Source organism: Muscardinus avellanarius (assembly GCF_963383645.1).
Source record: "Muscardinus avellanarius genome assembly, chromosome: 10".
NCBI lineage: Eukaryota > Metazoa > Chordata > Mammalia > Rodentia > Gliridae > Muscardinus > Muscardinus avellanarius.
Window position 1 is genome coordinate 49,971,382 of NC_137796.1, and position 12,500 is coordinate 49,983,881.

Consider the following 12,500-nt stretch of genomic DNA (forward strand, 5'->3'; position numbering starts at 1 on the left):
AGGGGGAGGAGGAAGGAGGGCCTTAAGAACAACCTTACCACAGCAGAGAGAGTAGGGAAGAAAAATAAGCAGGGGACACAGTGTCCTGAATGGGTAACTGTGAGGCTGAAGACAAAAAGGACCTTGTGTGGCGCTGCCGTCTAGTCCGTGGTAGTCGCAGGAATGTGGGCAAATGATTCTGGAACTGCTTTATGCACACACTGGGATGACGCAGACAGCCGTCTCTTGTAGGTAGAGAGAGTCGGGTTTCTCAGTGTTAGAAGTTATGAATAGGAAAGGGGAGGGCTCCGTTAAGCCCCTGAATTTGGATGGAAATTGGAGTTCATCTGTGGGATCTCATGGTACTTGGCTTTGATACAGGTAGATGGACAGAGAATGGCAGATGGGCCAGGTGCGTGCTAGACACATGCACGGATCGCCTCACCCCCGTGATTGAGAGGGTCTAGAAGCAGTGACACCCCGTTGCAATCAGCACCCCTGGGGCTCACATCCCACCTTTCATTAATTTTTTTTTTTTTGTACTGGGAATTGAACCCATGGGTTCAATTTACTGCCGAGCTACATCCCCAGACTTTTTTTTACTTTTTATTTTGAAACATGGTCTCAGTAAATTGCTGAGCGTCTCACTGAGTTGTTGAGGTTAGCCTCGAACCTGCGACCCTCCCATTTGAGCCGCCCAAGTACTGGGATTAAAGGTGTGCACCACTGTGCCTGACCTACCTCAGATTTTAAGTACCCATTTTCCAATAGAAGGAAAGACCCACTGGAGAAATAGGTGATTCCAGGGAGGGGGCAGAAAATAATTTATAGTGCCAGAAATTGAGGAAGTGCTAAAAAAAATTGGGGATGGGGGGCTGTTGAAAGAAATAGAACATCTGAAGAAACCCCAGAGACCAAACTGGGTACAGTAGGGGCAACAGAATAAATAAATATAGCATTGTGTCAGGCATGGTGGTACACACCTGTAATCTGAGTACTTGGGAGGCTGAGACGGGTGGATCACAGGTTCAAGGGCAGCCTCAGCAACTTAGTGAGACCATCGGCAACTTAGTGAGACCCTGCTCCAAAATAAAAAACAAAATAGCCAGGCATGGTGGCACACGCTTGTAATCCTAGCGCTTGGGAGGCTGAGACAGGAGGATCACGCAGGTTCGAAGCCAGCCTCAGCTACTTAGTGAGGCTCTCAGCAACTTAGTGAGACCCTGTTTCCAAATAAAGTATAAAATAGGTCTGGGAGTGTAGCCCAGAGGTAGAAAGCCCCTGGGTTCCACCCCCAGTACCACAATAAAATAAAATAAAATAAAATAAAATAAAATAAAATAGGGCTGGGGATGTAGCTCAGAGGTAGAATGCCCCTGGTCAATCCCCAGTAACACACACGCACACGCACACACGCATGCACGCACACAAAGTTCAACTAGATGAAAATAAGGAATGAGAAAATTAGAAAATCACAATAAGGCAAACAGCACACTAATAATTACTGCACACAAGAGGAGCCACTGATGGATGCTAACACTAGTGGGTGAACATTTGTGCAAAAACAGGATTTGCACTGTGTTGAGCAATCTCCCTCAAGCTATTTATTAACTACACAGGAGAGAATAATAACTTTGCAGTGGAGAAACCCAGCAGGCGTCTCCTTAACTAACCGATCCAGGTCAACAATCGGGCAGCAATAAGCCAGGCCCACATCGGGGACCCTCTGGCGTGCACCGGGGGGGGGGGGGGGGGCGTCACACGATGGCAGCCTCACCCAGAATTCCAAACTCAATTCCAGGCAGGAGACAACATCAAACCCAAAAGGAGGGATAGTTACAGAATAACTCGTCGGTAGTTATAAATCGCTGAGGCTGGCCTCCAACCCGCAATCCTCCTGTCTCAGCCTCCCACATACTGGGATAACAGGCATGTGCCACCACGCCCAGCTCTGTTCAGCACTTAAAAACACCAAGATCACAAAAGATAAAAGAAGAAAGAGAGTGATAGATTGGAGGAAGCAGAGCCACTGAGTGCGGCGTGAGGTCTGGGATGGGTTCCTGTGGCAGCCAGGGCGTTCGTGTAAACAGTGGTGCCATGTAAATGAGCCTGGAGTTTGGTTAATAGTGTCGGGCCGCTGTTGCTCTCCTGTAAGACGAGGCTTTGCTATGATGCCCAGGATGGCCTTGAACTCCAGACTCAAGCCATCCTCCTGCCTCAGCCTCCCCAGTAGTTTGGGACCACAGGTGTGTGCGCCACTGCACCTGGCTCAAGTTTCTGGTTTTTGCAATTGTTCCGTGGTTATATAAGAGAGTACCATTCCAGAAAATGGAGTGAGGGAGAGGCAGGAATCCATTGTACTATTTCTGGAGCTCTTCTATTATAACTGGAATGAGTACAAATCCCCAACACAAAAGATGATGGACATTTCAAGAGAGAAGTGCTTATCACCCTGATTTGACTATTACACAATGCACACGTGTTGCTGAGGCTGCCTCGAACCTGCAGTTCTCCTGTCTCGGCCTCCCAAGTACTGGGATTACAGGGGTGCGCCACCGTGCCTGGCTAAAACTACACTAAAAGATAAAATAAAGCTAGTATGAAATTAAAAACTTTAAAACAACCAGGGCATGGTGGCACACATCTGTAATCCCAGTACCTGGGAGGCTGAGACAGGAGGATTGCTGGTTCAAGGCCAGCCCCAGCAACCTAGTGAGGCCTTCCACTACTTAGACCCTGTTACAAAATAAAAAAAAAAATAAAAAGAGTTGGGGATGTAGCTCAGAGGTAGAATGCCCCTGGGTTCCATCCCCCATAACACACACACACACACACACACACACACACACACACAGAGCTTTAAAACAAAGATTGTGGGTTCTGCCTATGTTCAAATTTCAGGTTTTGTGATTTGGGGTCTGACTGTTTGGCGCTATGAGTCTCAGTTCACTCTAAAATGGGAAATAGCCGGGCGTGGTGGCGCACGCTTGTAATCCCTGCGCTTGGGAGGCGGAGACAGGAGGATCGCGCAGGTTCGAAGCCAGCTGCGTGCGCTGGCTTAGGAGACCCTGTTTCTAAATAAAAATATAAAAATAGGTCTGGGAGTATAGCCCGGAGGTAGAAGGGCTTCCAGGAACCCCATTATGACCAAAATAAATAAAATAAAATAAAATAAAATGGGAAATAAAGCACAAGGTTAAGTGAGTGACCCATCTACCCAACTAAAACACTGCAGGAGAGTATATTTGCTGTTAATCATATTGTGGAGGCCAACAAGGGACAGCTGTGGTGCCACTGTCTTTTCACGGCATCACCAGGAGGCAGGGTTTACTATCTGTACCAGTTTACAAAGACTTGCAATCAAAGTGCCTTCTCCGGGGTCACTTGGTCAGCAAACGCCAAGGCACTTCATTCATGCGGTTTCTGATTGCACATAGCTACTAGGCTCTAAGAAACTGCTTCTGCCAGGTGCGGTGGTGCACGCCACTAACCCCAGCACTTGGGAGGCTGAGACCAGAGCAGCTCAGGTTTGAGGCCAGCTTCTACTACTTAGCGACACCCTGTTTCAAAATAGAAAAGGCTGGGGGTGCAATTCAGAATTAAGATGGCCCTGGATTCAGTCCCCAGTTGCAAAACAAAACCTAGTGAGACCCTGTTTCTGAATAAAAAAATAAAATAGGGCTGGGGGTGTCGTTCAGAGGTAGCATGCCTCTGGGTTCTGTCCCCAGTACAAAAAAGCAAACAAATTGTATGCCACAATTATCTGAAATGCCTATTAAACCCTCTCTGTTTTAACTATGCATCTGTGTGATATCAGATTTTCCTCATCTACGGCAGCTATTGTAGCAAATTGAAACAGAAGCAAACTTGGGGAGAAATGACACCCATTCAACTAGACATTAAAGAAAATTATTTATTTATTTATTTATTTTTTTGGTGGTACTGGGGTTCCTAGAAGCCCTTCTAACTCCAGGATAAACTCCCAGACCTATTTTTGCATTTTTTTAAATTTGGAAACAGGGTCTCCTAAGCCAGCGCGTGCGGCTGGCTTCGAACCTGCGCGATCCTCCTGTCTCTGCCTCCCAAGCGCGGGGATTACAAGCGTGTGCCACCATGCCCGGCTAAAGAAAATTATTTTGAACGGGGCGTGGTGGCACGCGTTTGTAATCCCAGCATTCGGGAGGCTGAGACAGGAAGATAATGGTTCATGGGCAGCCTCAGCTACTTAGTGAGGCCCCCCGCAACTCAGTGAGACCCTGTTTCAAAATAAAAATGAAATAGGGCACAGGGTGTAGCTCTGAGGTAGAATGCCCCTGGGCCCATCCCCAGTTCCACATACACACAAAAAAGTCTATTATTGAACATGTATGTTTCCTGAACAACAGTATATTACACTCATATAGAAAGGTTTATGATTGTTTATTTTAGATGGCTTAATAAATATTTTTAAATGTCTATGGGCTTTTTAAGGAGGGGAGAAACTGAGGGTAGAACCAGGGGCCATACATGCCAGGCAAGTACTCTACAACTAAGCCACACCCCAGCCTTCAGTTCTCACTTCTAATATTGTAAATATTGATAGCTATGACTCACATCAACTAAAGCTCTTTGAGGTTCTCAAGAATTTTCAGGATCATAAAGGGTCATGGACTGGGCGTGGTAGTACACGCTTGTAATCCCAGTACTTGGGAGGCTGAGACAGGAGGATCACAGATTCGCAGCCAGCCTCAGCTACTGAGTGAGGCCTTGCACAGCTTACTGAGACCCTGGTTCAAAATAAAGAATAAAAGCCGGGCATGGTGGCACATGCTTGTAATCCCAGCATTTGGGAGGCGAAGATGGAGGATTACGATTTGCAGACAACATCAGATACTTACTGAGGCCCTTTGCAACTCAGTGAGACCCTATTTCAAAAATAAGGAAGCTGTCCCTGGGTTCCATCATCAGTACCACAAATAATAATAATAATAAATAATAAAATAATAATAATAATAATAATAATAATAATAAAATAGGACTGGGGTGTAGCTCGGAGGTAGACTGCCCTTTGGTTCAACCCTGAGTAACACACACACACACATATACACACACACATACACACACACCTCAAACATAAATAGATAGTCCTGAGACAGAAGCTCATGAGAATCACTGCTACACACAGACGTCTGGTGACCCACCCCACAGGTAGCAACTCGTGAACTCCTCACTAGAGTCATGATCCTGTTACCTCATTGTCCAGATGAGGAGGCTGAGGCCAAAGAGGTTTAGTCACTTGCCCAGGGTTACATAGCAATGAGATAGCAAAGCTGGCATTCAAACCCAGGCACCCTGGACGCAGAGGGTCTGGGGAGCACGCCCACGCCCCTGTGCTCCTCCACCTCTGCATCAGATGGCTGTTAACAATTAACAACAGTCATCTAGCTGGGCATGGTGTGCACACCTGTACTTGCAGAGCTTGGGATCCTGAGACAGGGGGATACAGGTTCGAAGGCAGCTTAGTGAGGTTCTCAGCAACCTACTGAGACTCTGTCTCAAAAACAAAAACTAAAAAGGGCTAGGGGTGCAGCTCAGATGTAGATCACCCCTGGGCTCGCTCCCCAGTACCAATGATCTATATCTGTAATCCCAGTACTATATAGATGATAGGTACCTAGTAGTAGGTACTATTGTTAAGCCACAGGTTCAGTTATCACTCTCATTTTTACAAAAGGGTAAACTAAGCCGGGCGTGGTGGCTCAGGCTTGTAATCCCAGCATCCAGGAGGCTGAGACCGGAAGATCGCGGTTCGCAGACAGCCTCAGCTACTTAGTGAGGCCCTCCGCAATTTAGTGAGACCCTGTTCCAAAATAAAGAATAAAAATAGGGCAGGGGGTGTGGCTCAGAGGTCAAATGCCCCTGGGTTCCATCCCCAGACCCACACACAAAAAAAGGGTAAACTAAGGCTTAATGAGCTCACTGAGGCTCATGGAGTCTGACCGCAGGTCACATAATCTGGAATTTGGATGTGGGTGGCAGCCTACTGGGGAGAGAAAAGGATGGCGATGGGCAAGGGCTGGGCCGTCCAACTCCCTACTCATTCATTGACTAGTTCCTTTCACAATTGACTTTAGGGCCTCCCGTGAACGATCATGCCCAGCCCAGCCCCGAGACAGGACCTGACACACCCACACCACACAGGGACAGCACAGCCCCCTTGGGAGAGCAGGAGAGTGCCTCCATGGGCTGGGCTCCGCCTCCACTTCCCTCACAGCCAGACGTGAGCTTGTCAGCCCATTTCACATTTGAGGACATTTGAGGCTCAGGAAGACCCAGCCACCAGCCTAGGGGTCCACAGCCATCCTCAGAGGACTCCTGAACCCCCAACCAAAGAAGCACCCCGAGGAGATGCAGTGAGAGGTCTCAGGCACTCACCTGGGTAGGACAGGTGGACTTGCTCCGGGACAGCGCTGGGATACCCTGGGGCACCCTGGACTCCCAGGGAGAAGAGGAGGAGCAGACCACAGCAGGACCAGCAGCCACGGATGGGGCGCATGGTGGGCGGGAGAGGGGACGGTAGAAGCCAGGAAGGGGAGGTGGAGAAGGCAGGGATCCGCTCAGGCTGTGCTGTCTGTCGGTCTGACTGGGGTCGGGGAGGCAGGATGGCCAGGAGGTCTTCCGGATGCTGGAGAGAGAGAGAGAGAGGCGGGTTGCCAGGGACCCCCAGCGGCCCAGCTCTCTGCGGCTGGGCGCCTCGGCGCTCGGCATCAATTAACTCAGGACGCCTCGCAGCATTCCTAGGAGGCGGTGGCTGCTGGGACCGCGTCACCCTCCTATCAGGTAGGACACTGAGCAACCCGGTGACTCGGCCACCCAGCGAGGATGCAGGAGCGAGGGCTCCGTCCCCGGAAGCCTGGCTCCTGGACGTGGCGGGGCCACAGCTCGCTCCCCCCGGAAGAGGTAGTGGTGGGGGCTGGTGGGGGGGGTCACCCAGGGAGCCCCATCTCCAGCTCCCATCCTGCTTCTAGTAGCCGGGCTCTCTGCCGTATTCTCCGCGTTCCTTGCCCTCGGGACACACCCCCGCACCCTCAGCCTTCCGCGTGGGTCTCAGGGACCCCCCAACCCGGCAGCCCTCCACCGAAGCCGCCCATCCTGCCCGGGCCTCTCTTCCCGGCACCCCAGCCGGGTCCTCGGCCTGCACCCCGGCTCGGGTCCCCCCCGGGCCCCGCACCTGCACCGCGGCTCTGCGTCTCCGGCTCCCGGGCCTGCCGGGGGCGGGCGGGCTGGACGGTCCACGCCGCTCTCGCTGCCCGCGCCGTCCTGGCCACCACTGCCGCCGCACTATTTATGAGTTTGCAGGCGCCCAGCGAGGCTCCTGCCGCCCACAGCCGTCCTAGCCCCGGAAGAGCAGGTTGCCTCGGGGTGACCAGCACCCCAGACAGCCGGGGCCCCGGGTCCCACAGGTCAGGCCGGTCCCCGGCGCCCCACGCCCACCCGCCGGCTCCCCCGGCAGGGTGGGGCGCAGGAACGAGGACCCAGGGAGGCACGGAGCGCAGCCGCCACTGCCTCCGAGCCTGTGGCCAGGTGAGCGCCCGCACAGGTGAGGCCGAGCCTGACCCCCAGGCGCCCCGCCGCACAGCTGCGCAGCCCGCCCCCGGCCCCTGCGACGCCCCGGCATCCCCGCCCGGCCCGCGACTCCTTCCTGCTTCCTCCTCCTCCAGACTTACCTACCCACCGACTCCCTCCCAGACCCTCCTGAAAGCAAAACCCCAACGCTCCCCAGGCAGCCGCTTCCACGCCGCGCGCCCTGGGCGGGTTACTGAACCTCTCGGGTCCTGTTTTCTTCTCACCCGTAAAAAGGTGACCCGGGTCTGCTCACCCTCTGAACTGTCCCGAGAATGAAAGCAGCCGGTGTTGAGAACCGCGCTCGGGTTTTGTTCTGCAGGGCTGGGGGTGGAATCCGGAGCCTTCGCATGCCGGGCGAGGGCTCTGAAGCTACGCCTCCAGCCCTGGCATTTTTATTGTTAGGAATGAGTCCAGAAATGGCCCTGGGGTCTAGGTGGGAGGAAGTGGGAATCTTCCCTGTAAACCTTTATGAGCTGTCTGAACGCCGAAGCTGCTTGCCACCAAAATATGCGTGGGGGCTCCCGACCGAGCAGCAGCGAAGATGGGGATCGGGCCTTTCCTGCAGCCCTCTGCTATCAACAGATAAGCGGCCCCCACCCGACCCCGTTGGCTTTGTCGCTTCAGGGAACATGGGCTTGCTTCTTTCTTTCTTTCTTTCTTTCTTTCTTTCTTTCTTTCTTGGGTTGTACTGGGGGTAGAACCCAGGGGCTTTTCTACCTCTGGGCTACACTCCCAGACCTATTTTCTATTTTATTTGGAAACACGGTCTCACTAAGTTGCTGAGAGCCTCACTCAGTAGCTGAGGCTGGCTTCGAACCTGTGTGATCCTCCTGTCTCAGCCTCCCAAGGGCGGGGATTACAAGCGTGCGCCACCCCCCCAGCTCAGAAACAAGGGTTTCTGCCTGACTTCATCAGAGCTTGGCACTGGGGACAGCAGAGTCACAAGATTTATTATTTATTTATCATCTATTTATTTATTTATTTATTTTGGCACTGGGGATGGAACCCAGGGGCATTCTACCTCTGAGCTACACCCAGCCTTATTTTTTTAAATTTTCAAACAGGGTGTCACTGAGTTGCAGAGGGCCTCACTTAGTAATAACTGAGGCTGTCCACGAACCCCGATCCTGTCTCAGACACCCAAATGCTGGTGATGGGTCTTTTTCTCTGTCTAGTTTTGTCCCTACCTTCCAGAGTCTCCATTAACAAAAAGCAGCTTTCCTCATCAAGTTCAAGTACCTTTAACCCACCACTACTGTGGCCACCGCAGTAACATCTCTGATTTTGTCTTAGGTGTTTCTGAATGGAGGGTTGTTTGTTTTTTTTTTTTAAACAGTAACATCTCTGATTTTGTCTTAGGTGTTTCTGAATGGAGGGTTTTTTGTTTTTGGTTTTGTTTTTTTTTAAACAGGGTCTCACTAAGTTGCTGAGGGCCTCACTAAGCCGCTGAGGCTGGCTGAGAATCTGCAATCCTCCTGTCTCAGCCTCCCAAGTACTGGGATTACAAGTGTGTGCCACCACGCCCGGCGGAGGTTCTTAATTTTTTTGTTGTTTGTTTGTTTGTTTGTCGCCTCTAGTAATGGGGATTAAATTTAGGAGGACCCTCCCACTAGCTACACCTCCAGCCAATTTTATTTTTTATTTTGAGGCAGGGTCTTGCTAAAATGTGAAGGCCAGCCTTGAACTTATGATCCTCCTGCTTCAGCCTCCCCAGTGTACCACTGTGCCCAGTTCTCGACTGCTTGACTGTTTTTGTGCTAAGTGTTTTTCTAGCAAGCTGGTAAAGCCTTCTCAGGATCATGTTTTTACATGCATAAATAAATACATAATATTACAAAAGACACCAACGGTATTAAATTACGGGCAGACAACTATTTTTTAATCAAATATGTGAAATGTATTCCCTTATTAATGAACTAAACTTCACACCCAGTGGCGGGGCCAGAAGAATGAGGTAATTTGGAAGTTCTGATCCGCGTGAAAGATGTGTGAGATTCCTGCAGTGACTGTAATGGTATTTGGAAACATCTGTCACTTCTTCTCATGGCAAAGCCCCAGGTCTGCGACTAATCGTATGGTCTGCTGAGTGCTTCACAATAGAAGGATGCGCTATATTTCAATTACAGCCACAGTCCTCAAGAGTTTCACTCCTACAAGTTATGAGCTTTCGCATATGTGGGTGAGATATATTTCTATTTACCATGTAGGAAAATAAAGCGGAGCCATTTTAAAAGTATAAGCAAGCCAGGCGTGGTGGCGCACGCTTGTGATCCCAGCATTTGGGAGGCTGAGACAGGAGGATCGCGGTTCGCGGACAGCCTCGGCTACTTAGTGAGGCCCTCAGCAACTCAGTGAGACCCTGTTTCAAAATAAAGAATAAAAAATAGGGCAGGGGGTGTAGCTGGGAGGTTGAATGCCCCTGGGTTCCATCCTTACACCTCCCCCCCAAAAAAGTACAAGCATATGCCTGTACATAGCCTTGGCCAGCAGAACTATGATGTCACCGCAGATCTGGGAGCCTCTGAGGGCAAAAAGGACAAACATTTATTTTAAATTTAATGATATTATTTTAAACTTAATATTAGCCGGGCGTGGTGGTGCATGCTTGCAATCCCAGCGTTCGGAAGGTGAAGACAGGAAGAGCATGGTTCGCGGACAGCCTCAGCTACTTAGTGAGGCCCTCTGCAACTTAGGGAGACCCTGTTTCAAAATAAACAATAAAAAGAATAGCCGGGCGTGGTGGCGCACGCTTGTAATCCCAGCATTCCGGAGGCTGAGACCCGAGGATCACAGTTCGCGGACAGCCTCAGCTACTTAGTGAGGCCCTCCGCAACTTAGTGAGACTCTGTCTCAAAATGAAGAATACAAAATAGAGCAGGGGGTGTAGCTCGGAGGTCGAATGCCCCTGGGTTCCATCCCCAGACCCGCAAAAAAAATAAAAGTAAAAAATAATAATAATAAAAATAGGGATGCAGGTGTAGCTTGGAGGTAGAATGCCCCTAGGGTTCAGTCCCCAGTACTGCAAACAAACAAACAAACAAACAAACAAACAAATAAATAAATAAAAATAGGGCTGGGGATGTAGCTTGGAGGCAGAATGCTCCTGAGTTCCATCCCCAGTATAATATACACACACACCAGGGAATCACATATGTTGGACCCTCATAAACTAGTTAAGGACTGATGCTTATGTCCTGCTATGATCTTGGGGAAGCACACAGAGCTCTACTCTGCGACCAGAGTGCCTCTGTCTACATCTAGCTATAGCGTCAACTACTTTAAGCAAGTGCGCTTCAGCAAGTTCACCGTGTCTCAGTTTCCCCATCTTAAATAAGGATAATAGCAACCATCCCAAAGGGTTGTTGTAAGGGGTAAATAAGGTAATATACGGGGATGTCACTCAGTGGTGCCTAATATGTGAAAGGCTCTGCACTCAATTCCCAGTACTTCAAAAGCAAAAGCAAAAGCCTGCCAGGAAGCCAGGTGTGGTGGTGCACGCTTGTAATCCTAGTACTTGGGAAACTGACACAGGAGGATCACAGGTTCGCAGCCAGCCTCAGCTACTTAGATGCCCTCTGCAATTTAGTGAGAGCCTGTTTCAAAATAAAGAATAAAAAATAGGGCTGGGAGGTGTATCTTGGAGGTTAGAATGTCCCTGGATTCAATCCCCAGTACTAAACAAACAAACAAAAACAACTTGCCAGGTGCAGTGGGTCACATCTTTAATCCCAGTGACTCTGGAAGCTGAGACAGGAGGTTCGCAGGTTTGAGGCCAGTCTCACCAATTTAGCAAGATCTTGTTTCAAAATAAAAAATAATCTGGGCATGGTGGCACACGCTTGTAATCCCCACGCTTGGGAGGCGGAGACAGGAGGATCACACAGGTTCGAAGCCAGCCTCGCTGGTTTAAGAGACCCTGTTTCCAAATAAAAATATAAAAAATAGGTCTGGGAGTATAGCCCGGAGGTAGAAGGGTTTCCAGGAACCCCTGTACCGCAAATAAATAAATAAATAAATAAATAAATAAATAAATAAATAATAAAAACCATTGTGGTAGTATACACCTGTAATCTCAGTACTTGGGAGGCTGAGACAGTAAGATTACAGGTTTGAGGACAGCCTCATTAAGTAGTGAGACTCTCATCAACCTAGTGAGACCCTGTTTCAAAACAAAAATAAAATAGGGGTAGAGGTGTAGTTTGGAAGTAGAATGCCCCTGGGTTCAATACTCAGTGCCACACACAAAAATTAATAAAAATAAAATAAAAATAAAAGAGCTGGGGAGATAGCCTGGAGGTAGAATGCCCCGTGTTTGACAATTAATAGTAATAATTATTATCTAAAAAGAACAAAAAGGACTGGGGTGCAAGTCAGAGGTAAAATGCCCCTAGGTTCACTATCCTAGTAAATAATAATAATAATAATAATAATAATAATAATAATAACAACAACAATGATGGTGCAGGCATGGTGGCACACACCTGAAACCCAGCTACTTGGGAGGCTGAGGCAGGAGGATCTCAAGTTCAAGGCCAGGCTTGGCAATTTGGAGAGACCATGTCATAAAATTTAAATGAAAATAAAAAAGGGCTTGTGGTGTAGTTCAATGGTGGAGCACCTTGGATTAAGCCCCAGTACCACAATGAATCAATCAAGAAATAGATATACTTAGAACAGTGCTTCATGCAGAGTAAGCGGCCTACACATGCCTCCCAATTATTATTATATCCCCCAAGATTTCTTACCTTACAGTTTATAAGCTAGGGCAATGATGAGCCAATTTTTCTAGATCATTTAGAAGTTATTTAAGCCAGGCATGGTAGTGCACGCCTGTAATTCCAGTACTTGGGAGGCCGAGATAGGAGGATGGCAGGTTGATGGCCAGCTTCAGCAACTTAGTGAGGCCTTCTGCAATT

At 49.3% G+C, this 12,500-nt stretch overlaps 1 protein-coding gene across 1 annotated transcript in view; it reads right to left on the reverse strand.

Moving 5' to 3' along the window:
• ACP7 (acid phosphatase 7, tartrate resistant (putative)) overlaps nt 1–6,514 on the reverse strand; it is a gene marked incomplete at both ends in the record, with an annotated part of 21,782 nt that extends 15,268 nt beyond the window's left edge. The window contains one exon of the mRNA XM_080702753.1: nt 6,394–6,514. Coding sequence (XP_080558879.1) covers nt 6,394–6,514 — 121 coding nt within the window. The remainder of the gene's footprint in view (nt 1–6,393) is intronic.
• Nucleotides 6,515–12,500: the final 5,986 nt, after the last annotated feature.